At 42.7% G+C, this 27,962-nt stretch overlaps 1 protein-coding gene across 5 annotated transcripts; it reads right to left on the minus strand.

Moving 5' to 3' along the window:
• Positions 1 to 1,104: 1,104 nt before the first annotated feature.
• On the minus strand, positions 1,105 to 27,821 carry LOC309805435 (uncharacterized protein). 5 transcript variants are annotated; one of them, XR_014294241.1, is made up of 5 exons: positions 27,258 to 27,821; positions 23,544 to 23,660; positions 21,683 to 21,772; positions 3,948 to 4,143; positions 1,105 to 1,393 (listed from the first exon to the last, which is right to left on the minus strand). XR_014294241.1 is itself a non-coding variant. In XM_082623329.1 (3 exons), exons 1-3 carry the CDS (start codon positions 27,527 to 27,529, stop codon positions 1,255 to 1,257), a joined length of 528 nt encoding a protein of 175 aa, XP_082479455.1. In that variant the 5' UTR covers positions 27,530 to 27,821; the 3' UTR covers positions 1,105 to 1,254. The 5 variants fall into 5 exon arrangements, 1 of the variants encoding a protein (XP_082479455.1); XR_014294242.1 differs by lacking the exon at positions 3,948 to 4,143 and adding an exon at positions 21,171 to 21,333; XR_014294239.1 differs by lacking the exon at positions 3,948 to 4,143 and having other exon boundaries at positions 27,554 to 27,821.
• Positions 27,822 to 27,962: the final 141 nt, after the last annotated feature.

Consider the following 27,962-nt stretch of genomic DNA (forward strand, 5'->3'; position numbering starts at 1 on the left):
GCAAACAACACAAATCTTATCAACTTGTTTAAGCCTCAGATTTTCTCAGTTGGAGAATGAGGCACAGAGAGGCTAAGTAACTTGCCTGAGGTCACACAGGTAAATGGATTCAAACCTAGACAGTGTGACTCCAAAGTCCACACTCTTAACCTCTGTGCCCAAGGCCTCCCGTAATTTTCCACTAGCCTGCTCCTTATCTCATTTCCCTTTTTACAGCCTGCCTCTCACCTGCTACAAGGGAGAGACACAAGTCTGCTCTGCTGCTCAGAGTCTGGACTCTGACTCCTGTCCATGCTCGTCAACCACACTGGCTGCTCTGTTTACACTGCTATGGCTTCTTAACCACCGTCCCCCAAATCAATCTTTGTATTTATGATTCTGATCTTGTCATCATTTATATATTTCTGGAGCCACTCAAATCCTGAGTGTCCTGATCCCTTTCTTCCTCTTGTCTGGCACTAATATCCTGCTGCCAAAGCACTGAGGGGCGGGAAATAAAGTAGTAAAGCTGCAAGCTATTCCCCCCTCTGTCTTTATACAATGTCTGTGTAACTGGTATTGCTAACAATAAATAAATCAGAGCCCTGTCAACACTTGGGAATGACCCCACACCATGGACATCTATCTGTCAGTGGCATGGAGTGAATTTTCTGCCCTGTTTAGGCTCATGGCTCAAGTCCAGTTGGTAAATTGTATTGCTCAAATATTTTCTTATGTGTACTGATTTTTTTTTCCTGCTTATTCTATCAGTTACTGAGAGATGTGTGCTGTCAACATCCATAATTATGATATGGATTGGTAGTTCTCCTTTTAATTCTGCTAGTATTTGTTTCATATGGTTTAAAGCCATGTTATTAGGTGTATACAATTTAAGATTGTTATGTGTTTCTGTTGAAAATCTTATTTTATCAGTAAGAGCGCTCTTTTCCTGTAATAGACCTTAGGTCTGAGTCTACCCGGTTTGACACTAATAAAGCCACAGCAGCCTCTGTTGGCTAGAGTTTGCCAAGTATATTTTTCTCCATTTTTTTTTTTACATTCAGCCTGTGTCTTTTTATTTAAAGTGTGTCTCTTATAAACAGCATATAGGTTGCTTCTCATTCAGCATGACAATCTTTATCTTTTCGTCGCAGTGATTGGTCTAGGTGTTAGCTTCCTAAGACTACCATAACAAATCACCACAGACGAAATGACTTAAAACAACAGAAATTTATTCTCTCAAAGGCATGGATACTAGAAGTCCAAAATAAGGTGTCAGCAGGGCCACACTTCCTTGGAAGGCTCTAGGGAAGAACGCTTCTTCGCCTGTTCTATCTTCTTAGGGTTGCGATAATTCTTGCTGTTCCTTGGCTTGTGGCAGAATAATGCCAATCTTTGCCTCTGTTGGCCTTTCCTGTACAGAAAGAAAAAAAAAAAAAAAAAAAACCTCTGTCTCTGGGTTTTCAGGTGTGTCCTACTGCTACTATGCTCCATGACCTTCATTTTAATCTTTTTGGCTGGTCAAGTTTTTCTCCCTGCCCGCAACTCTCCAGCCCCCTCACCAGTGTTGTCCATATAAAGGACCAATCAGCTCAAGCACTATTCCTCTGATCAAACACCTACAAAACTATTTTACAGACGCTGATGGTCTATAAAGTGGGAAGTTTATGATCATTGTGGCTCTGTTAGCAAAGGAAAAAGGTGAGTAAGTAATATCTGCTGCGTAGGCAAACAACAGTATCTGTCTGCAATAATCACATACAGAATAAAAGTCAAACTCTTTGGTCTGGTTTTCAAAGCGCCCTCCCCCCACCATCTTGTCTTCAACCTAACTCTCCAAGGCTCATCACTAGGATCCCTACATCCCATCTGCCCACGTGACCCCCGTGGAAAAAGCCTGGGCTTTCAGGCACATACTGTTTCATTGTTCAGGAATGCACTCCTCTATATCTTTTTTTTTTTAAAACATCTTTATTGGAGTATAGTTGCTTTACAATGGTGTGTTAGTTTCTGCTTTATAACAAAGTGAATCAGTTATACATATACATAGGTCCCCATATCTCTTCCCTCTTGCCTCTCCCTCCCTCCCACCCTCCCTATCCCCCACCCAGGTGGTCACAAAGCACCGAGCTGATCTCCCTGTGCTATGCACTCCTCTATATCTTGACGTGCCCTAATGACTAAGGTAGTAAATGTTTGGCCGTCCTCTTCCTAGGCGCCATCCCTGAAGGCTCAGTGCAAATAGCACACATTCCATGAAGCTACCCTTCAAGCCCCTGCTCAGAGAAACTTCCCCTTCTCCCTTCCTCTGTATCTCTCTCCAGCACATCACCATTTTCTATCTTTCTGCACACACACATCTTACATTCCCATCTAGACTGTAAGCACCTTAAGAATAGAGACTCCGTCTTACTTATCATGTTGCCAAATCTAAAACACTTTCCTGGGAGATAGACGCTGAGGGTATTGGCTTGGTTTACTCAACAGAGAGATCCACCCACATGCAAAATCTATGGACACTTCAATCCCACCCTCACCCAACAAATCAATAAAGACATCAGATACATTTTGGCTCAATTTTGGGGTCAGGTCTCTCATGGGGAAGGAATATTCCAGGACCACTCTCTCCTTTGCTAGCCAGAAGTCTCTGTCTCCTTATAATTATTGAAAATTTCACAGATGTGAAATGCCACCAGATTTGATTCTTAATCATGGCTAATGTCAACAATAGCTGGATCAGAAAAAAATCAAGTATACGACAGATATAATAAATATAATATCGATACATAATACAACATTATATAATATATAATACAACAGACATAATAAACCCATTCTATAGCAAGATAGCTCCAGGTGTTCTCATCATATACAGTCTGTCTGATGTTGCTCTGATGCTTGTTACCTCATAACGGTGGCTTTTTAACTTTGAAGCTACTTAGCGATGAGGGGTAGTTTTACTATCGGGATAGTGAATTCTGCTCACCTGGAAAGTGTGTCAAGGGTTTATTGGGTCATGGCTCACTGAGGGGACAATAAAAATGAGGTCCACCACACACCAAGCCCTTTCTGGAGTTATGGTGCATGCCTAACTGTGTCTTGTATTCTGTGATCTACTGCTTTACACATGGATATTCTTTTTGTGGTCGTGGGTACCAGATCAATTCTGTTAGGTAGGGCTGAATATTGTGAAGTGTGGGTAAGGAGAGGATTATAATTACCTGTATTTATCCTGTCAGTCATTCTAATCACCAGACGATGATATGAATACAGTGAGATTGTAATAAAATTTGAACACATGATCCTGCATGAATTAGAGAAACTATAAAAATTCCAGCAGCTCATCTGATACTTCCATGTAGAAACTGGACCATTTCTGATGATATCATGGGAGTTTTGTTGGCTGTGTTTATTTCGATTTGGGATTTTGCTTTAAGATAGATTAATAAGTAAAATCCGAACTCCCCATTCTTTTACCTTCTCTCTGTGTATTTGTTCAACATTATTCTGGGGGTGCCCATTATTCGAGAACTGCTCTCCCTAGCACTGACCCCTCAACCACACACCCCTGGCCTCCCTGGGCAGTCCCTGTTCCCATCCTTCTCCTCACCCGCCTAGCTAGAAATTCTGGTTGCCTGACTCTCAGTCTATAGAAATGTGTGCTCTCCAAGCACCTCAGAGAGTGCCCACTTAGGGAATTCCCTGGCAGTCCAGTGGTTAAGACTCTGCACTTCCCCTGCAGTGGGCACAGGTTCGATCCCTGGTTTGGGAACTAAGATCCCTCATGCCTTGCTGCGCGGCCAAAAAAAAAAAAAAGACTGCCCGCTTAAAAAGAACTCTTTTTTTTTTTTTTTTTTTTTTTAAAGGCTGCGTTGGCTATTCATTGCTTAGCGTGGGCTTCCTCTAGTTGTGGCAAGTCGGGGCTACTCTTCATTGCAGTGTGCAGGCTTCTCATTGCATTGGCTTACCTCGTTGCAGAGCACGGGCTCTAGGCATGCAGGCATCAGTAGTTGCAGCACGTGGGCTCAGTAGTTGTGGCTCACAGGTTTAGCTGCTCTGCGGCATGTGGGATATCTTCCCGGACCAGGACTCGAACCTGTGTCCCCTGCATTGGCAGGTGGATTCTTAACCACTGTGCCACCAGCGAAGTCCCTGAATGGAACTCTAAAAGATAAAGCCTGCAATCATTTTGTTCAAATTGAAGGGGTGTTCCTTTCATGGATTTGTGGTCTTATTATTATCAACAGCTGCCCAGAGTCAGTGAGCCATGGTGGGAAAAAGGATATTCATGAGCAGGAAATTTTATTACAATCTCAAAATCACCCATTAAAGGGACATGACTATTTGCCCTCAAGTAGAAGCTCTGTTGTTGATTGTTTCTTAACTTTCTCTAGAGCAGTCATTCCCAGATTTGGGGATTTCACAGAAATAACTTTTTTAAAAAAATAGGATTTCAACTCAGTATGATCGGTCTATTTTTCCAAGTAAGAATGTTAAAAAATAATAACAACTACCGATTATTCTTGCCATTATCATGCGAAAGGAAGATCACTTGAATATCAGAAAAGAATGGACACGGTCCCATCATGAAGGCAGTTCTTCAATTAAATAAATTTAATTTTATGTTCATATTTTCCTACTATCAAAAACTGGTGAATCTTTGGTCCTGAGCTGGAACTGGCCCATGGACCAGCACTCGGAAGCCATGACTCTGGATGTTGACATGTCTGGTCAAAGCTATGATTAGCCACCTAAACTTTGCAGGTCATGGTAAACATAAAGTTCACTGTGGGTGCATTTATTCATTCGGTCATTCCAAAGCAGTTAGAAAGAACCTGGACCATGGAGCCAGGCATACCTTCAACCAAGGCCCAACTCCACCACTTGCCAACTAGGTGACTTTAGGTATGTCCCTTAACTTTTCTAAGCTTCCATTCTCACATCTACAAAAGGGAGGGACAGCAAAATTCACCCAGTTGTTAAGAGGATTAAGTGAGGATTAGCAAAGGGTCTTTGTTTCAACAAACCAGTCATTTGCTAGAACTGGAGTTGTCTAACATGCCAGACGTTGTTCGAGACCTCTATGACACAGAGTCAAAAGTCACCATCTTTTCCTTCAGGGAGTTTATAGTTTAAGGAGGGGGACTCACAAAAGGAGGGCCAGATTCAATGAAACCAGTGCTAAAATAGAGACCAAAGCTTGGAAGCCACGGGGGCTTGTAGAGGTTTGAGAGAACAAAGAAAAGAGAAGAGGAGGTGGAGTCAGAGCAAAATCTTAAGGAATATACAATTAAAACAAAGCAAAAGAATTATTAGGCTCTTGGATGAGAACTAGACTGACCTGTGGTGCTAGACCTGAAATGTGCAAATTAAAGCCTAGGGGACAAAAAAGCATGTTTATTATTCAGCATGTTTATTGGTTGAAGAATTGGCTCATCAAAACAGTAATTTCCCTCTGTCTTACTGTCTCCATCCTGTTTGGGTTGCCCTAAGAAGATTGTTCTCTGCCAATTCGGACCTGAAGAAGATGAATTTTCAGTGAAAAAGAAAAAAGAAGTTACAGCTGCTAGTTTTCGGGAAATCCTGAGCGTAGATCTTTTGAGAAGACCAGAGTATTCGAGTGACTGAATCCCAGGGTGTTGCCTCACCCCTTGCTACTCTAAGTGTGGTTCTCCACCCAGCAGTATCTGTATCACCTGGGAACTTGCTGGAAATGCAGAATTTCAGGCCCCAGCCAAGAGCAGCTGAATGAAAGACTGCATTTCATTGTATATATGTACCACATCTTCTTTATCCATTCCTGTATTGAATTGGAAGATTGGGATTGACATATACACACTACTATATATAAAATAGATAACTAATAAGGACCTACTATATAGCATAGGAAACTCTACTCAATACTCTGTAATGGCCTATATGGGAAAAGAATATAAAAAAGAGTGGATATATGTATATGTATAACTGATTCACTTTGCTGTACAGCAGAAATTAACACAGCATTGTAAATCAACTATACTCCAATAAAAATTTTTTTTAAAAAAGGCTGCATTTCCACAAGCTCCCCAGGGGATGGGTAACTATTGTACATGAAGGTTTGAGATGTGCTACCCTAGCCTAATTCTTGGTGAAAAAAAGGATGATCACTGGACTGGAAATGACCAGCATTAAAACCCCTCTGCTGACTTGGATTGACTTTATTCTCATTTCTTGGCATTCATTCCTCACCTCTATGCATTAAAGAATAATAGTTGTGGATCAAAGAGCAGGGCTACCCCAGAGGCGTGTGACTTATACCTGCCCAATTATCTTAAATGTAAGATGATTGAAAATACGTTGAAGTTTAATAACATTTACTTGAATGTATGCCCATGGTCTTATTTATATTCCCAAACAACTTACAACTGTTTTTTTGTTTTGTTTTATTTTATTTTATTCATTTTTTCTTTTGCGGTACGCGGGCCTCTCACTGCTGTGGCCTCTCCCGTTGTGGAGCACAGGCTCCGGACGTGCAGGCTCAGCGGCCATGGCTCATGGGCCCAGCCGCTCCGCGGCATGTGGGATCTTCCCAGACCGGGGCACGAACCCGTGTCCCCTGCATCGGCAGGCAGACTCTCAACCACTGCGCCACCAGGGAAGCCCCCTTGTTTCATTTTTTACACAGGAGAAAACTAGAGCTCAGAGACATTAGACAGCTTGCTGGGTCCACACACACGTCCTCAGGTTTCAAGACCAGGGCTCCTCCCTGAAGCCCAGCAGCCCATCATCTGCTCCAGCTGAGAAGATGGTCCCACCTGGACCAGTCGCAATGCCTTTCCAGTCCCGTGACCAGCAGCCCCGTTCAGTCCACAGGTCTGAGTTGCCAACCAAGTCCACTGTTTGCTGCTTTCAGTTCATGGACAGCCACCGGAAGCCTAGCTCTGGGTCCCCTAATTAGCTAGCTTGGAAACATCTCAAGTAGTCTCCTAGTCCTGCGGGCCAGGACTAGTGCATTCATCTTTGTATTCCTCACAAGCCAACCTGATGCTTCAAGGAGATGAACTGGGTAGATAAGAGTGACTACCAAAGGTTTCCTAAGGAACAGATGAGAAAATCTCCCATGACCTCTGGGCAGGGACTGAGTCAGTGAATCGGAAACATCTTGTGGGAACAGAGACCCTGAACAGACCAGCTGGCCAAGGCAGGATACGAGGAACCAGACCCCGGCTCTCTCCTCACCCCATAGCTGGGGGCTCCAAGGGTACAAGCTGAATGCTGAATGCATCAGGAAGGGCAAACAGGCAGCATGGCTTGGCCTGGAGAGAAGGGGGTGTGGCCACTCATAGAATCATCTAGGCTTGTGCTGGGGACTTGAAACTTGACAGCTCTTTTGATCTTCTCAGTGCTATGCTGAGGTCAGTATTACAACTCACATTTCACAAATGAAGAGACAGAAACCAAGCTAAATAAACTGCCAAGGTCACACAGCCAGCAAGCGGCAGAATGAGTGTCAGCCCAGCTGGGTCTGATCCAGAGCACATTCTCTTTCTGCGGGATTTGGATCCCTGCAAGGAAGGATTGCAAAGTGAGCATCCTCTCCTTTCTCTCTCTTGTGCTTCTGGAAACTTCTTGCACATATTTGTTATATTCTCTTGAATGTGGTGTTGTGCGCAAACTTACAAAAGTGGACATCACAGGGAAGACTACATCCTAGGCCTCTGATTCCTTCCCACCACTTTAGGGTCTAACACTGGGTAGAGAGTTTTGGAGAGCCTCCAAAAATATACATCCAAATCCTAAGCCCCAGAACCTGTGACTGTGACCTTGTTTGCAGAAACGGGTCTTTGCTGGGCCCTAAATCCAAGGACAGTGTCTTTATGAGAAAAAGGCAGAGGGAGGTTTGAGACACAGGAGTCTCGAAGGAGAAGCCACGTGAAGACAAAGGCAGAGATGAGATTCATGCTGCCACGTGCCAGGGAATGCCTCAGCCTCCAGCAGCGGGAAGAGGTAAGGAAGGAATCTCCCCTAGAGCAGGGCCTGGCCAACACCTAGGTTTCCAATTTCAGGCCTCTAGAACTGCGAGAGAGTAAATTCCTGTCGTTTTAAGCCCCCCAGTTTGTGGTGATTTGTTATGGCAGCCACAGGAAACTAATTCACACTGAAACAAAGGATCTTTCGTTTTGTGACTGTCGTCCACAAACTGTACTGCTGCGTAGAGCCTTTTAAAACTTACCTACTCTAAATCTATGCGATTTTGCATGGGAAGACCCAGATTTGAAAATCTAGGTTCAGAGCATTCCTGATTTTAAGAATATACAGTCAGGACTTCTCTGGTGGTGCAGTGGTTGAGAGTCCACCTGCCGATGCAGGGGACACGGGTTCGTGCCCCGGTCTGGGAGGATCCCACATGCCGCGGAGCGGCTGGGCCCGTGGGCCATGGCCGCTGAGCCTGCGCGGCCGGAGCCTGTGCTCCGCAACAGGAGAGGCCACAACAGTGAGAGGCCCGCGTACTGGAAAAAAAAAAAAAAAGAATATACAGTCAGAAAATAATATATATAAAGTAGGGCAGTGCCTCAGCCACTTTTTTCTCAAAAGACATTAATGCCCTTTCATGCAAAATATTTTGTAGTCGATAGATAACATTATGTAGGGATGAGGGTTACTTATGCTATTTCTATAGTATCCTAATTAACTTTTCTTAAATGGGCGTTAAGCATAAAATACAGGAAATGAAAAAGGAAAACACAGAAAGAGCCTAGACTTCACCCACAAATCTGTTATGTAGCCTGCAATCTGTCAGAAAAGCCTGCAAATCCCCCATGGTTTTTTTGGTATAAACACTTTCTATTTTGAGCCTCTTTTCCCCTTCGCTTTCACGCTAATACATTTTTAAAGCAATCATGAGCCCCAAACCTAGACAGGCTTCTCTCAAATGCTCTACATTATCCTCCCTCTGTCCTCATTTTGAGTCATTCTCTCTGAAGATCCTGCAATAATCTGTCTTCCCCCAAATGGAGTTGAGAAAGGTTTCCTCCCTGGAGCACTGTTTACCTGGGAGGTGAGGTTAAAAAGCCCAGGACTCATCAACTGGAAGTAGAGAAGGGAATGTGTGTCTCCAGGGTAGCCCTAGGGAGCCTCTGGGTTTAGTGGGTTTAATGTGCCTTGGCTCCATCTCTGACTGTGTGGCCCCCAGCAAGTTACTGGGCCTCTCTGAGCCTTGGCTTCCTCATAGGTAAAGTGTGAATAAAAACAGTGCCCACCGCCTAAGATTTCGTGATGAATGAAATACAAGTTGCTCAACCCTGTGGTCAATTCTGTTTCCATCTCATTCAACTGATTCATGCACTTGACATAGGGGGTCACTTTCTTGATTTACTGTCACAATAAGCACTCCTGGTCTTCCTCCTTCCCGTCTGGACTCTGCCCAGTATGTACCCCTTTTCTTTTTCTTTTTTAAATTTATTTATTTATTTATTTATTTATTTTTGGCTGCATTGGGTCTTTGTTGCTGCACGTGGGCTTTCTCTAGCTGCAGAGAGCGGGGGCTACTCTTTGTGGTGGTGTGTGGGCTTCTCATTGCAGCAGCTTCTCTTGTTGCAGAGCATGGGCTCTAGGCATGTTGGCTTCAGTAGTTGTGACATGTGGGCTCAGTAGTTGTGGCTCGCGGGCTCTAGAGCGCAGGCTCAGTCGTTGTGGCATGTGGGCTTAGTTGCTCTGCGGCATGTGGGATCTTCCTGGACCAGGGCTCGAACCCGTGTCCCCTGCATTGGCAGGCAGATTCCTAACCGCTGAGCCAGCGGGGAAGCCATTTTCTATGCATGAATGCTGGAGTACCTTGGACCTCTTATCTTCTCACTCCCTTGTTGGCCTCATCCGGGACCGTGACTTCACAAAGCCCTTTTTTGCTGATGACACCCGAATCTAAAGGTCCAGCCTCCCCTCTGAGCCCCTGACTAACTTCGTCACTCAGGTCTCTCTCTGATGTCACCGGATGTGCAAGGAGCATCACAAAGTTTGATGTTTTGTGTCTGCACCAAACTCTTAATCTGCGTGTCCGGAGCGGCTCCTCTTCCCCAGCTGCCCATGTTGGTAAGTGGTACCACTAGTTTGGCTCAAGTCAAAACATGCCTCTTCTCTTGTTCTCACCACACATCACAATCCATCAGCAAATATGTCCATCATAACTTCAGAGTATTTCCAGAATCCACCACTTCTCACCTCCTCCAATTTTAGGTCATGGCTGCAAGCCATCACCATCTCCCTCCTAGATAATTGCAGTAGCTTCCTAACTGGGCTCCCTGCTCCCATCCCTACCCCCAGTGCAGCCTTTTCTCCACTAAACAAGCAGTGTAATTCCTTTCAAACCTATGTCAAAACATGTCCCTGCTCAATAATCTCCAAGGGTTTCCCCATTCCACTTGAATCCCGAGCTGCCCCATGGACCTCATCCCCAACCTCTCTTCTCCTTCCTTCCCCTGGGAAGCCATGCCCTTTCCAGGATCAGGGTACTGCTGTTCCCTCTGTCTGGGATGCAGACAGATACCTACTTGACAGAGCAACCTCCCTGGTCACCCTCTGTCACACTTCATCCCGTGCTCCGGTTTATTTTTCTTCTAAGGACTCAGCTACTTTGCATTATATATGTATCTGTTGGTCAGCTATCTCCCTACCTGAATGTAAGCTGTAGGAGAGTAAGGACTTTGTTGCATGCATTGCTGTATCCTTGGTACCTAGAACACGACTGGGCACATTAATAACTTCTGAACAACTGAATAAAGAAATGAATAAGTGAATGCATGAATGAATCAATGAACGAGGTTCTACATATAAAGCCCTAAGCATAGCACGGTGTGTCGTATGTAATTCATAAATACTACCTGCTGCTGTGCTTGTTCTTTTTATTTTTAATTATTATTTGTTTAGGTGCTTTACACACCCTGCCTTTCCTCCTGGCCCTTCGACTTTTTAGACTTCCCCCTGCCATGCCCAAATCTCTCCATTGGAACCTAAGAACAGTCAGAAGACAGTGATGGAGATTACCACCATGGCAAGAAAAAAATGTCAATGGCCAACCCTCTTCTATGGTCACAGAGTTTGCTTCTGCCAGATACACAGATAAGGAGGATGGTTGGACTAAACTGTCTTCAGGTATGGCCATCAGATGCCCTGGATGCAGTTTTGGGCAGCCTCAGTTCCAATAATGTGTCCTGTCCTTTCCACATACCAGCTAAAACGTAAATATTTCTGCCTCCAAATTACACCTCCCAGACTGACTTTGAAAAGCAGCGCAAAATAGTATTGGGCATTCAGAAAACACAGCCAATCTTTCCTTTAATGACTCTTGTGTTGTTCTGGAGATTGTACAAATTTAAATGGGGAATTTTGTGGGGAAAAATTAGGTAAACCCTGGGAAACGCAAACCATATAAACTCGTCCTCGAGTTTGTATGGTTTGCATATAAACTGTGTATAACAGTTTATATGGCAACTGTTATATAAATAGATCTACATCCAATCTGACTTGTTATTCATCTACACATATTTTTGAGCTTTGGGCCACATATTCTGTGTGGACATGTCAAGGAGAGGTGAGCACACATGCAACAAACACATCCTTGTAAACACACCTGAAAAAAAGGCTTAGCAGGGTCCTTGGGAACGCTTGGGGCAAAGACAAGATGCTTTTCTTTACTGCTGGGCTGAGGCCTTGAGTAAGCAGCTTCCCTGGCCTGGTAGGCAGCCGACTCACCTGAGATAAGGCCTGTCAGGGACTCCTGTTCTGTGCAGACCCCCTGGCGCCTGCAGCTGATGAGGCTAGTTATAGCGTCAAGCTCACATCAAACACCCACCTGTGGCCCCAGCTCTGGACGGAATTGGAAAATTACTAACCCAAAGGCCAAGAGGACTCTATCTAGGTCCAGGGCCACCAGAGTCCCCATCCTCCCTGAGGGCAAAACACTCTTTTGGAGACAAACTGGCAGGATTCTTAGATAGAAGGAGACAAAACCACTGACTTGGGAAAACCAGACCCTCTCTGGAGGAGCTAGCTCCTTGAAGACTCGACTGGAACTTCCTTGGGTGGGGCAGTTCACTCCCCCAAATAAACAACTTAGCAGTTCTCCTCCACCCAAAACCAGTGTCTCTGTGAACTGCCCCGGTCACTGCCTCTAACCTCGGGCCGGGCCCTAGAGCTACTCCCGAAGCTGCAGTCTTTCCTTCAGCCGCAGGGATCACACCCTGGCCTGTCCTGCTTCCTGACCTGCCACAAACCTGGCCCTGCCTGCATGATGCCCTACCTCAGGCCAACAGGGGCCTGCTTCATAAGCAATCCCTAACTCAGTCCACCTCAGGCGGCAACCCTGGCTCAAACCCTCCACGGATGTGGTCAAACTAGAAGCAAAAGAAAACAGTAGCTGGGAGAAAATCAGAGACCTGAAGTCCGATGTCCACCATTTTCAGCTGTGCAGACAAAGCAGGACCACCCCGTGGATAGCTATGGGTGTTTTTCTGTGTTTTAATTTCCTGGCAACAAGGTAATGGGTCCAAGGGTCCAAGGACTCAGTCCTACCAGGCCAGCTCCCTGGTAGAGAAGGGACACCCCTGAATTCTTCTTCCCATGCTCAAGCTGCTCTCAGGGTCTCCAGGGGCCAGACAGCTGGTCTTTCCCAGCCCTCTCCTAGTCAGTGGGCACTGTAGCTTCATGGATGTTTATCTCCTGGGCAAAGCCCATCCTACAAAAAGAGAGACATGTGATAGGCTACATAACGGTATCCAAGGATACCTACTGCCTGGAACCTGAGGACAACACCTACTATGGCAAAAGGGTGGCTATTGCTTTCTATGGCAAAGGTAAGATTGTCCACGAATCGTAGACCGCAATTCTGCAGAGAGCAGCTGGACAGGACCTTGAGCTGTCTTCTGTTGGGGAAGGAGAGTATACATTTGCAGTTGTAACTAGAAGAGTGGGCCTTGTTAGGCAGAGGCATCTTTGAAGAATCATAAGTATGGGATGATGCGTATAGGTGTTACATAGCCAGGGGCAGGGGGCCAAGTGCTGGATGCCTGCTGAGTTGCCTGCCAGCTCCTCCTCTCTGGGGTTCCCAGTAGTCACTGGGGACAACAGGATCCCATCCCCTGACTCCCCTGATTAAAGCAGGGTAAGCACCTGACCCAAGCTGGCCCACTCAGGGTCCCTTTTGTTGAAATACAGCAGCAAAAGGGGCCCTGAATCCCTTTTGGGACTGGGAACAAAAAGAACCTGATGACTGAGCTCAAGAGCTGTGGTTGTACACTTCCTAATCACTACATGGACCAGAAAGGCAGAGGATGAGAGGGGAGAGATGGGAAGGAGGGAAGGAGGGAGAGAAGAGAGAGAAATCGTGGTTAGAGATGCAGAGAGAACCCTAATGATGTTCAGCCCCTTGTTCCAGGTCCTTCCTGCGGCTGGGTTCTGCCGGGATATACCTATATCTTCATAATAAATCCTTCTTTTCAGCTTTGGCTAGTTTAAGCTGATTTTTCTTACATTCAACCAATATACCTTCTCAAAGATCAGCTATGAACAAGTAATGTAATTCATACGATAAGTACAGTACTTTGCAAAGGACGCAGCATATAGAGAGGTTACTTGTGCAATTATTACCAAGGCAGCTCCTGTCACTGCTCTAGCTGATGACCTTGCCTCCAGCTTTGGGAAACCCTGACTGCCTCCTGTCTCTTCTCACAAGCCCGAGACACAGGCCTTGCTCCCAAGCCATCCCTCCTTTCCCCGTTTCTGAGAAACCAGCAGCACTACCTCCAGGGGTCCATTCATTGCCTTTTCTCTTTTTAACCTAAAGCACGGGGCTAGTATACAATTGGACTAAATAATCTGTAAAATCCCTTGCAGTTTTGCTATCGTGTGATTCTGAGTTACTTTAACAATCCACACAACTCTACTGACCATTCAGACTACAAACTAGTGTAAACAGTCTGAATCAGGAGATCTGTTCAGAATCTCATGGTTTGCTTGTAAAAAAGGCAGGACTACCCCTGCTCTTCAGTCTGAATGTCAAGCTCTAGGTGAAGGCTGAGATTCTGCATTGTAAGCATACAACATTTAAAAGGCCAGGGCATGGGGATCAATATCTTTTAAGTCATGCATGTCTGGGTTGAGTACCAACCTTGCTGATTATTAGTTCTGAGAACTTAGACAATTTGCTGAACTTTTGTGTTCATGCTTCCATTGCATAAAAAGAAGGGGGTAATAGTAGCAAATGTATAGAATTACTTTGAGGATTAAATAAGGTGATGTAGGTTCCTTAAAAAAACTAAAAATAGAACTACCATATGACCCAGCAATCCCACTACTGGGCATATACCCTGAGAAAACCATAATTCAAAAAGACTCATGTGGGGCTTCCCTGGTGGCGCAGTGGTTGAGAGTCCGCCTGCTGAGGCAGGGGACATGGGTTCGTGCCCCGGTTTGGGAAGATCCCACAGGCCGTGGAGCGGCTGGGCCCGTGAGCCATGGCCGTTGAGCCTGCACGTCCGGAGCCTGTGCTCTGCAACGGTAGAGGCCACAACAGTGAGAGGCCTGCGTACCAGTAAAAAAAAAAAAAAAGACTCATGCTCATGTACCACAATGTTCATTGCAGCTCTATTTACAGTAGCCAGGACATGGAAGCAACCTAAGTGTCCATTGACAGATGAATGGATAAAGAAGATGTGGCACATATAGACAATGGAATATTACTCAGCCATAAAAAGAAACAAAATTGTTATTTGTAGTGAGGTGGATGGACCTAAAGTCTGTCATACAGAGTGAAGTAATTCAGAAAGAGAAAAACAAATACTGTATGCTAACACATATATATGGAATCTAAGGAAAAAAGGTTCTGAAAAACCTAGGGGCAGGACAGAAATAAAGACGCAGACGTAGAGAATGGACCTGAGGACACGGGGAGGGGGAAGGGGAAGCCGGGATGAAGTGAGAGGGTGGCATTGACATATATACACTACCAAATGTAAAATAGATAGCTAGTGGGAAGCAGCTGCATAGCACAGGGAGATCAGCTCAGTGCTTTGTGACCACCTAGAGGGGTGGGATAGGGAGGGTGGGAGGGAGAGGCAAGAGGGAGGAGATATGGGGATATATGTATATGTATGGCTGATTCACTTTGTTATAAAGCAGAAACTAACACACCATTGTAGAGCAATTATACTCCAATAAAGATGTTAAAAAAATAATAATAATATGATGTATGTAAAGAATCTAGTATAGTGGCTGGCCTACAGAAAGATTATAATTTAGCTATGACTTGTAATATAGCAAATAGAAGACTCTACCAAATTCTAAAGCACATTAATTGGATTGATTTAATATTCAAGCATAAATTGCAAACTTCCTTATCCAGCCCTTCTTTATGAGATGGCCAACTGTATTTTTGAAAGCAGTATGCAACTGCGTATTTATTTGCATGCTTATTTGTTTAATAGCTGCTCCAGGAAAGAAGGGATTATGTTTTATTTTGTTTTAATGTACACATATACTTTACTTAAAGTAGGTTTATCAAGACATAATTTATATAAATAAAATTCACCCTTTTTAGGTGGACAGTTCTCTGAGTTATGGAACCACAACCACAGTCAAAATATAGACTATTTCCATCACCCCAAAAAGTTCCCTTGTAGTACCACCTTGTAGGCAATCCCTTCAGCTCCCCAGCTACTGGCAACAACTGGTGCGATTTTTGTCCCTACAATTTTGTGTTTTCCATAATGTCATTTAAATTGTATTATACATACTCTGGCTTCTTTTGCTTCTAATAGTGCATTTGAGATTCATCCATATTGTAGCATGCAGCAGTGTTTTGTTCTTTTAATTGCTGAGTAGTATTCCACGTATGGATATATCACAATTTATCCATTCCCCAGCTGATGGTCATTTGGGTTTTGTGCAGTAGTTGGTAATTATGAATAAAGACTGTTATAAACATTCGCATGCAGGTCTTCTTCTGGACATATACTTTCATTTCTCTTGGGTAAATACCTAGAAGTGGGATCGTTGGGGTGTTTGACAAGTGTATATTTAAGTTCTTAAGAAACTCTCAAACTGGTTTCCAAAGCGGTTGTACCATTTTGCATTCCCACCAGCAGTGCAATGTATGAGAGTCCCATTTGCTCTGTATTCTCACCAGCACTTGGTGACATTAGGTGTTTGTTTGTTCTTAATTTTAGCCATTCTTATAGATACTTTGTGGTTTTAATGTGCATTTCTCTAGTGGTTAATGGAGAGTCTTTTCATGTGTTTATTTGCCTTCCTTACATCTTCTTTAATGAGGCAGTTTTTCAAATCTTTGCCCATTCTTGAATTGTTTAATTGGGTTATATGAATTTCTATTATTGTGTTTTGAAAGTATATATATAATATTATATTCATATATATATGTGTATATATGTATATATATTCATTCTGATACAAGCCCTTTATCAGATATATGTTTTGTAAATATTTTTTCCCAATCTGTGGCTAGTATTAATTTTCTTAACCATAGCTTTTGAAGAGAAGTTTTAAACTGTGAAGTCCAATTTAGGACTTTTTTGCATATGGTTTGTGCTTTTGATATGTATCTAAGAAATCCTGGCCTAACCTAAGGTCACAGAGATTTTCTCTTATGCTTTTGTCTAGAACTATTGTAGTTATTACTTTAATCTGTAATCTATTTTTAGTTAATTTGTATATATGACATGAAGTATATACAAAAGAATGAAGGGTTATTGTTTTGCCTATGGATGTCTGATTGTCTCAATATTTGTTGAGAATACTACTCTTTCTCCATTTAATTGCGTTGGCAATTTTTTGTGAAAAAATCAATTGACTGTATATGTGAGGTCCTATTTCTGACTCTCTATTCTATTCCATTGACTTGTATATCTATTTCACCAGAGCCACACTGTGATGATACGGTAGCTTTATAGTAAGTCTTGAAATCAGGTAAAATGAGTCTTCCAGTTTTTTGTTGTTGTTGTTTTAATTTTTAAATTTTATTTTCTTTATACAGCAGGTTCTTATTAGTCATCCATTTTATACACATCAGTGTATACATGTCAATCCCAATCACCCAATTCACCACCCGCTGCCACTTTCTCCCCTTGGTGTCCATACGTTTGTTCTCTGCATCTGTGTCTCAATTTCTGCCCTGCAAACCACTTCATCTGTACCCTTCTTCTAGGTTCCACATATATGCGTTAATATATGATATTTGTTTTTCTCTTTCTAACTTACTTCACTCTCTATGACAGTCTCTAGATCCATCCACGTCTCAACAAATGACCCAATTTCGTTCCATTATATGGCTGAGTAATATTCCACTGTAAATATGTACCACATCTTCTTTATCCATTCGTCTGTTGATGGGCATTTAGGTTGCTTCCATGACCTGGCTATTGTAAATAGTGCTGCAGTGAATATTGGGGTGCATGTGTCTTTTTGAATTATGGTTTTCTCTGGGTATATGCCCAGTAGTGGGATTGCTGGACCATATGGTAATTCTATTTTTAGTTTTTTTAAGGAACCTCCATACTGTTCTCCATAGTGGCTGTATCAATTTACATTCCCACCAACAGTGCAACAGGGTTCCCTTTTCTCCACACCCTCTCCAGCATTTGTTGCTTGTAGATTTTCTGATGATGCCCATTCTAACTGGTGTGAGGTGATACCTCATTGTACTTTTGATTTGCATTTCTCTAATAATTAGTGATGTTGAGCAGCTTTTCATGTGCTTCTTGGCCATCTGTATGTCTTCTTTAGAGAAATGTCTATTTTGGTCTTCTGCCCAGTTTTGGATTCAGTTGTTTGTTTTTTTAATATTGAGCTGCATCACCTGTTTATATATTTTGGAGATTAATCCTTTGTCTCTTGATTCATTTGCAAATATTTTCTCCCATTCTGAGGGTTGTCTTTTTGTCTTATTTATGGTTTCCTTTGCTGTGCAAAAGCTTTGAAGTTTCATTAGCTCCCATTTGTTTATTTTTGTTTTTATTTCCATTACTCTAGGAGGTGGATCAAAAAAGATCTTGCTGTGATTTATGTCAAAGAGTGTTCTTCCTATGTTTTCCTAAGGGTTTCCTATAAAACCTAAGGGTTTTATAGTGCCTGGTCTTACATTTAGGTCTGTAATCCATTTTGAGTTTATTTTTGTGTATGGTGTTAGGGAGTGTTCTAATTTCATTCTTTTACATGTAGCTGTCCAGTTCTCCCAGCACCACTTATTGAAGAGACTGTCTTTTCTCCATTGTATACCCTTGCCTCCTTTGTCATAGATTAGTTGACAATAGGTGCATGGGTTTATCTCTGGGCTTTCTATCTTGTTCCATTGATCTATGTTTCTGTTTTTGTGCCAGTACCATATTGGCTTAATTACTGTAGCTTTATAGTATAGTCTGAAGTCAGGGAGCCTATTTCTTCCAGCTCCGTTTTTTCCCCTCAAGACTGCTTTGGATATTTGGGGTCTTTTTTGTCTCTATACAAATTTTAAGATTTTTTTTCTAGTTCCATAAAAAACACCATTGGTAATTTGATAGGGATTGCATTGAATCTGTAGGTTGCTTTGGGTAGTAGAGTCATTTTCACAATATTGATTCTTCCAATTCAAGAACATGGTACATCTCTCCATCTGTTGGTATCATCTTTAATTTCTTTCATAAATATCTTATAGTTTTCTGCATACTGGTCTTTGGTCTCCCTACGTAGGTTTATTCCTAGCTATTTTATTCTTTTTGTTGCAATGGTAAAAGGGAGTGTTTCCTTAATTTCTCTTTCAGATTTTTCATCATTAGTGTATAGGAATGCAAGAGATTTCTGGGCATTAATTTTGTATCCTGCAACTTTACCAAATTCATTGATTAGCTCTAGTAGTTTTCTGGTAGCATCTTTAGGATTCTCTATGTAGAGTATCATGTCATCTGCAAACAGTGACAGTTTCACTTCTTCTTTTCTGATTTGGATTCCTTTTATTTCTTTTTCTTCTCTGGTTGCTGTGGCTAAAGCTTCCAGAACTGTGCTGAATAATAGTGGTGAGAGTCGGCAACCTTGTCTTGTTCCTGATCTTAGTGGAAATGGTTTCCGTTTTTCACCACTGAGAACGATGTTGGCCATGGGTTTGTCATATATGGGTTTTATTATGTTGAGGTAAGTTCCCTCTATGCCTACTTTTTGGAGAGTTTGTATCATAAAGCTGTGTTGGATTTTGTCGAAAGCTTTTTCTGCATCTATTGAGATTATCATATGGTTTTTCTCCTTCAGTTTGTTAACGTGGTGTATCACATTGATTGATTTGCATATATTGAAGAATCCTTGAATCCCTGGGATAAATCCCACTTGATCATGGTGTATGATCCTTTTAATGTGTTGTTGGATTCTGTTTGCTAGTATTTTGTTGAGGATTTTTGCATCTATCTTTCTGTGAATGTTGTTTTTGTTCCACAGGCTGCAGGATTGTAGTTCTTGCTTCTGCTGTCTGCCTTCTGGTGGATGAGGCTATCTAAGAGGTTTGTGCAAGTTTCCTGATGGGAGGGACTGGTGATAGGTAGAGCTGACTGTTGCTCTGGTGGGCAGAGCTCAGTAAAACTTTAATCTGCTTGACTGCTGATGGGTGGGTCTGGGTTCCCTCCTTGTTGGTTGTTTGACCTGAGGCAACCCAACACTGGAGCCTACCTGGGCTCTTTGGTGGGGCTGATGGCAGACTCTGGGAGGGCTCACACCAAGGAGTACTTCCCAGAACTTCTGCTGCCAGTGTCCTTGTCCCCACAGTGAGCCACAGTCACCCCCTTCCTCTGCAGGAGGCCTTCCAACACTAGTAGGTAGGTCTGGTTCAGTCTCCCCTAGGGTCACTGCTCCTTCCCCTGGGTCCCGATGCGCACAGTACTTTGTGTGTGCCCTCCAAGAGTGGAGTCTGTTTCCTGCAGTCCTGTCGAAGTCCTGCAATCAAATCCCACTAGCCTTCAAAGTCTGATTCTCTAGGAATTCCTCCTCCCGTTGCCAGACCCCCAGGTTGGGAAGCCTGACATGGGGCTCAGAACCTTCACTCCAGTGGGTGGAATTCTGTGGTATATGTGTTCTCCAGTCTGTGAGTCACCCACCCAGCAGTTATTTGATTTGATTTCACTGTGATTGCACCCCTCCTACCATCTCATTGTGGCTTCTCCTTTGTCTTTGGATGTGGGGTATCTTTTTTGGTGAATTCCAGTGTCTTCCTGTCGATGTTTTTCCAGCAGCTAGTTGTGATTCTGGTGTTCTCACAAGAGGGAGTGAGAGCATGTCCTTCTACTCCGCCATCTTGGTTCAGGGCCAGGCGAGTCTTCCAGTTTTGTTCTTTTTCAAAATTGTTTTGGCTACTCTCAGTTCTGTGCTTTTTCTTTTTCCAAAGGATTTTGATTGGGATTCTGTTTAGTCTATAGACCAATTTAGGGAGAACTGATATCTTAATAATACTGAGGCTTCTGAGCCATTCACACATCACAGCTCTCCATTTATTTAGGTCATCTTTGAATTCCTAATGTTTTGTAGTTTTCAGCAGAACATGCACATTTTGGGACTTCCATGGTGGTGCAGTGGTTGGGAATCTGCCTGCCAATGCAGGGGACATGGGTTCCATCCCTGGTCCAGGAAGATCCCACATGCCACAGACCAACTAAGCCCATGTGCCACAACTACTGAGCCTGCACTCTAGAGCTCGAGAGCCACAACTACTGAGCCTGCATGCCACAACCACTGAAGCCTGAATGTCTAGAACCCATGCTCCACAACAAGAGAAGCCATGGCAATGAGAAGCCCGTGTACTGCAATGAAGAGTAGCCCCTGCTTGACAAATCTAGAGAAAGTACGCGTGGAGAAATGAAGATCCAATGCAGCCAAATAAATAAATAAATAAATAAATAAATAAATAAAAACATGCATGTGTTTTGTTAGCTCTATCCCTAAGTATTTCGTGGATTTTAAATGATAGCTTTTTAAATTTCTATTTCCAGTTTTTCAGTGCTAGTATACATAAATACAATTCATTATTGTACATTGACTTTTTGTTCTGTGACCTTGGTAAGCAAGCTCACATATTCTTTCTGGCAGCTTTCTTACAGAATCTCTGGTATTTTCTACGTAAACTATTTCATCTTTTGTGAATAAAAAATTATTTTTTCTTTTCAATGTGTACGTCTTTAATTTGTTTTACTTGCCTGATTGCATTGGCTAGGTCCTCCAGCATGGTGTTGAATAGGAGTGAGAGAGCACATCTTGCATTGTTCCCAGCCTTAGGGGGATCATGTTTGTTTTGTTCAATAGTATATACCCAGCACCCTGCACCATGTCTAGCACACAGTAGACACTCCAAAGAAGTTGCTGAATGAATTAAAACAAAGTTAATTGATCTATATAGAGATTAAAATGACATCAGTTATGTTAACCCCTTGTCCAACCAGTCTATCTACTGAGTCACAAGCAAAATCATGTAAATAAGTAGTAGGATACCATTTTGAAATCAGGAACATTTTCAAGGATAAAAATGCTCTGGTGGAGGTAGAGGAACTTAGGGATGACCTATGTACTTAATGTGAAGATGACTGTGCACTACTTGTTTGCTTGATTAATTAATCAAATAATACCTACTCTACCATAATTAGTAACACTGCAAAGGAAAAACAGATTTGATTAAAATGCAATAACAATTAAAAGAGTGTTGTTTGCCTACCTCTTCTCTTGGATGGTAAAGTCTGAGAAGCTGGAAAATCTGATTTCTATTTATATCACCCAAATGCTAAGGATGTCCCGTCAGTATTAACTGTATAACAGAAAGGATAATACACTTGTCAACTTGGAGGTTAAACATAAAAAAAGCTTATGGAAAACTCAATTCAAAATGTGTTATTTAATGTCTATTATTGTCCTGGGGTGCAGGTGAGAAGTAAGAGGGTGAAACCAGATGAAATAACACCTTAAATAGTTCCCAGCCTCAGGAAATTTAATATTTTGTGGCCGATGTCAGACTTACAAACTAGAAGTAAAGACTAATGCAGTTCTCATTCTGATTGTCAAAATATAAAACAGAAGAGAAATTATCAAAGTGAGCTAGAATTACACAGGATATCTTTGTGAGATATTTTAATGATATTTTTAAAGTGCTTTTAAAAGTAAATAGACCTTGGATAGGTTGTGAGAATAAAAAGTTAAGCTTTATTAAATGTATTTATAGGCATACCTTGGAGATAGTTTGGGTTCAGTTTCAGGCCACTACCATAAAGCGAATATTGCAATAAAGTGAGTCACACAAATTATTTGGTTTCCAAGGACATATAAAAGTTATGTTTACACTACACTGTAGTCTATTAAGTGTTCAATAGCATTATGTCTAAAAGAACAATGTACATACCTTAATTGAAAAATACTTCATTGCTAAAATATGCTATCATCTGAGTCTTCAGCTAGTTGTAGTGGTAACATCAAAGATCACTGATCACAGATCACCATAACAAATATAATAAGAATGAAAAAGTCTGAAATATTTGGAGAATTACCAAAATGTGACACAGAGACAGGAAATGAGCAAATGCTGTTGAAAAAATGGCACTGATAGACTTGCTTGACACAGGGTTGCCATAAATCTTCAGTTTGTAAAAAAAAAAAAAATGCAATATCTGTGAGGCACAATAAAGCAAAAGGCAATCAGATGAGGAATGCTTATAATTACAGACATTTTATGTTATCCTGGTCATTAAAAAAAAAAAAAAAAGCAAGAGCAGAAGTTGGAGAAAGAGAAAAAAGGGAAATGAAAAGTAGCTACATTTTCATCTGTTCCATCCTCCATTCCATTCTATTCATTAAGATTTGCCAGACCTAAGGTTTGAGGAGTCAGGGTGAATTACATACACACTTACCTTGTATGTTTCACCATAAGGAGCCAAATATAAGTCAGCAAATCATCAAATGCTCACCTATATGAAGAATCCCTATAGAATCCTGAAAGTCAGGTGGTGGTGGTGGTGATGGTGTTTTGAGTGGCAAGAGCAGAATCCATCCCAAAACTTACTTTTGTTTTTTAGGTCACTTTTCAGATGTAGGAGTAAGTTACCAGTTACCAATACACAATGCCATCAGGTTACATAACTGACCTGGCAAGGGGCTCCCCGAATGTTTTATTCCCCAGCAATTACAGAAAAATCAACATTTATAAAATGCATAAGGCATACACCTGTACTCTGATTAAAGCTGCCTCAAATCCTCTTCTCAGAATAAAAGAGGAATAAACAAACAAAAAAATGCATGAGATTTATCTATCCGCTGTCCATAATTATTTTCTTTTGATTTAACTTTATGTTTCAACATGTAAAACATAAATGTTTCCAAAGCCAAAATTAGATAATAAGGTACATTCAGAGAAATTCTTCTTCTGTCCTTATTCCACGCTGGTCTCTTTCTTCTTCCCCCATAGATAAACATTTGAATAATTTTTATTTATACTTCCAGTGTGTCTTTTCACAAATATAAGTAAATACACAGAGGCACACAGAGCCATAGTCATATTTCGCTCCCTTTTTACCCCCAAAATAGCATACCATTTCACGGTTTGCCACCTTGCTTTTTTCAAAATATTCTGCAGATCATGCCATACTCGGATGTAGAAATCTCCATTCCTCTTTACAGCACAACATTTTGAAGCATCTGTGTGGTCCCTTTAAAAATATTATTAAAGAATTTATTAAAATTGAGAACTACGACTCTTTTTTAAAAACTTTATTGAAGTATAGTTGATTTACAATGTTGTTTAATTTCTGCTGTACAGCAAAGTGACTCAGTTATATATATATATTATTTTTCATATTCTTTTCCATTGTAGTTTATCACAGGATATTGATTATAGTTCCCTGTGCTGTACAGTAGGACCTTGTTTATCCGTTCTGCATATAATAGTTTTTATCTGCTAATTCCAAACTCCCAATCCATCCCTCTCCCACCCCCCGTCCTCTTGGCAACCACAAGTCTGGAGAACTAGAACTCTTGACAGAACTGAACTAGCAAATTCTAGCTTATCTACAGCAAATGTTCGATTTCAGGATAATTTACCCATGCCACTCACCTCCTACCTCCAACTGTTGAGATATGCTGAGAGTATAAAATTGGGTTTGATAATTAGGCCGAGCAAATTATAACTAGGCTTTGGGCTGGAATGACACAGACAGGGCAAAAGTAAAACTTGCAGTTTGGGGGAAGGAAACAACTTCTCTTTTTGTTCTCTGGAAGCCTGGATATGGGCAGAAATCATGACTTCATGAAATAGGACAATATTTATAGGAACACAATTAAGTAATCTAGAATCAGAAGCTCCCCCTCACTGCATTCACAGTGAGCCACGTGGTAACACTTCACTAGGCCCAGATGTAGGACCACAAGGCTTGAATTTATATCTAGTCTACTCTATTTTGGAGGTGAGTCTACCCTATCTTACTGATCATTTCAAAACTGGACACCAACATCTGGGACTAAATCTTCCATAAAAACTATCTGTTAGGGCTTCCCTGGTGGCGCAGTGGATGGGAGTCCGCCTGCCGATGCAGGGGACGCGGGTTCGTGCCCTGGTCCGGGAGGATCCCACATGCCGCGGAGCGGCTGGGCCTGTGAGCCATGGCCGCTGAGCCTGCGTGTCCAGAGCCTGTGCTCCGCAACGGGAGAGGCCACGACAGTGAGAGGCCCGCGTACCGCAAAAATAACAACAACAAAACAAAACAAAAAATACCTATCCGTTAAATAAGTTGGTTATACTAAATACATGATATGGGATAATTCTGTGTGACCAGTGTAGATAATTCTATGAAGTCAATCTTACACAAATCTTTATGGCAACTGCTTCCAGACCAAGTCCACTGCTATGTTTCCAATTTGATCCCATTGGGCTCCTCAAATCAAGAACACTGAGTTGTAGAGTTCTAGAATTGGATGATCTTAAACATGACCTTTTATTCTGTCCTTTGAAGCAGAAGCTCCTTGAGGGTAACTTGAACATATTCATTTATGATCAATTACAGAAAAAAGTAAATCAGACACATATGTAACTTTTAGTTTCTCTTTTCACATTAGCGTCTTCAAAACTTAGCATTAATAATTTTAGGCATCAAAATCATAGTATATTGCTAGTCATCTATGAAATTGTTTTGGGAAGAGTAATTTTTTCCATGCTCTGAAATCAATGCTAACTTGTACTTCTAAGGAAGTTTTGTAAATATTTTTTAAACTCTCTTTTTCTTTTTATAAACTTATATAGGCCCATTGTGTTAAATACTGAAAAGCATAAATGAAAATAACACTATGCAGCTGTAAGTAACCACTGTTCATAGTTGACCATATTATTTTCCAGCATTTTTTCCTATAGGTACAAAATTTTTTCTTACACTGTTGAATATAAAGTCTGTAGATCTTGTAATGGTCTTTGGCTGAAAGCAATCAAACCTAAACTAAAAACTTTAGATACAAAACTTCCTTAGAAGTACAAGTTAGCACTGATTTCAGAGCATGGAAAAAATTACTCTTCCCCAAACAATTTCATAGATACCCTCTGAAAGACAACACTCTCTGAATCTAATTTAAACGACTTTGTGATCTCTTCTTGGCTTCCAGGTAATTTAGAAAACTTCCTATTCATTACCATCACCTGTATTATGGAGTTATCTTTTCAAACAACTGCTAAGTTAAAAAGAGGAAGAGAGAGAGAGAAAGGTCAAAAACTCCCTTTGAAATCTATCAGATTTTTAAACTTTGACAGAAAAAAAAGTAATTCATTGTTCCATCCAGTTCCACTATTGCCATAGTGTGATTGAAATGCAAAAAGCCCTTTCAAACCTAAAAAGTGCTCTTTGCCATAATCAAAGGTGACACTATTACATCATTTATTTTAAAAAAGCACACTTAGAATACTCAGACAAGGATGATGACCTCTCATTGATTCCCTGGAACTTTCTCACCGTCCCTTCTTAAGACCAAGGTGTGCGTTTGTATCAGCACCAGCAATACGGCTGGTGCTTGTCCGGGGACCAACCAAAGCAAACCGGGCTTGCTGAAGGTCTATTGAGAACCTCATCAACCCCACATTCTAGACAAAGGTCAGTGTAATGAGATTGCTTTAAGTAAAACTGCTAATCGACAGAATGGATAAACCATAAGATGATATTTGCTCTAGAAAAAAACACCTTCCCTGAGAATTCCTTTAAATAATAGGCTGTCTCGGTATATTTAAAACAAGATCCAACTATATTAAAACACACCTCTCAGGAACTTGCTATTGAGGAGAGTCCTGTACCCAAGAACTTCCTGTTTTGCTGGGACATCTCTTAAATAATACTATTTGACATATCTAACACAATAAATAATTACCAGAATTTCATTTTAATTATAGGGCATGTAATTTGAGGTTACATCAGAGCTACGAGGTAAATTGCTTCCTATTTCTCAAGGCCTTGCTCTGTTTGGAATTTTAAAAGGTCTTTTAAAGGCATAAAATATAGAAAACATTTAATATTTTCTAATAATTGTGAAATACCTGAACCCAGGAGGTGGAGATCTCATGCTTACTATGAAGACAACTTTTACACTGCGAAATGTGAGGTAATAGGCTCGTTCCTGGGTGCACACTTTATTACTTTTAATAATAAATTAACTTATTATGCTCAGTAAACTTTAAAAGATGCGTTGTGAGGGGGCAGTGCAAAATAATATAAGCAGGACAGGCTACATAACTTGCCGACCCCTCCTTCAAAAATCATTAATTTCCAGAGGCAGAACATTAAACCGGGCACAGCTCCTTCTAAGTCCTGGGACTTTTGCGAGCCTCCAGGTCACACACCGGTGAATCCAGATCTGCACACGAGGCCTTCTTTCACCTCCTTTTAGGTACAATGATTTTCACGCACTCTCTCCCTTCTTGAGGCGCTTTTCTTTCGCGGCCTCGACCCTCTGGTCACAGCGCGCTGGGCCAGAGATGCATGCTGGCTTTGCTGCCTGCCGTACTGTTCTTAAGTTTAGGTAAAACACTCAGCATGGCTATTATTAACCCTGAAATCACTGGGGCAGGTATTGTAAAATAGATTTTTCTTTCTCCTTCTATATTGAAAAGAGACTTTTCGAGTTTGGTTGTTCTTGCTTTCAATAGCGGTGCATTGAGGAGAATCTCAGTTCACAGTAGGCAGAGTCCGCTGGAGGCAGGTCTGGGTACCCCGAAGGCCGGCCGGCCCAGCCTGGGAGCCTGCGGGGACGGTCCGCCAGGCTCTCCTCGCATTTACCTCCGGGATGAGGTCCCCGTCGCCCCTGGACACCCTGAGAGAGATGCTCCTTTTCTCGGTCTCTCGCGCCCACCAAGAGCGACGCCTCCATCTCTCCCGGGCCCCCAGCTGTCCAGGTGGGCCCCAAGAAGGTCCCCTCCGGGAGTGGCCTCCTCCTCACGTCCCCGCCTGCCTCGAGGCGGCCACCCGGGGATGGGGGCTGGCGCGGTGCCCGCCAGGCGGGCAGTAGGAGCTTCCCAAACCCGCTCCCTCCCGGCCCCTGCGCGCCCCATCCCTCCTCGAGCATCTGCGCTTACTTCGCCGGCCCTGGCGGCCAGTCTCCCACACGCCCCGGCCGGTCCCCGGACAGTGCGCGGACCCCAGGCCCGGGCCCCGCGGGGATCGGGCGACAGGGCTCGGCCAGGGAGCCCGAGATGCCCCGGGGCCTTCGGATCGCTGGGTGCGCCCGCCCCTCAGACTCCCCGAGCGGTGCCCTCGGGCTTCGGGCCACGCGCCGCCCCCGGCCCGCTTCCCCAGCAACGTCGCGCCGCCACCCCTCGGTCGACAAGGGGAACCGCGGCGAGTCCCACCCCGCGCCGCCGGTACGCGGCGGAGGCGGTGGCTCCGCGGCCTGTGCGTGCGCAGCGCCCCCTGCGGCCGCGTCGAGCGCAGGCGGCGGCGGAGGGAAAGAGGGAAGGAGGGCGCCGCCCGCCCGGCCCGGCCCCT

The sequence above is a fragment of the Mesoplodon mirus genome (assembly GCF_964341445.2).
Source record: "Mesoplodon mirus genome assembly, chromosome: 5".
Classification (NCBI taxonomy): Eukaryota; Metazoa; Chordata; class Mammalia; order Artiodactyla; family Ziphiidae; genus Mesoplodon; species Mesoplodon mirus.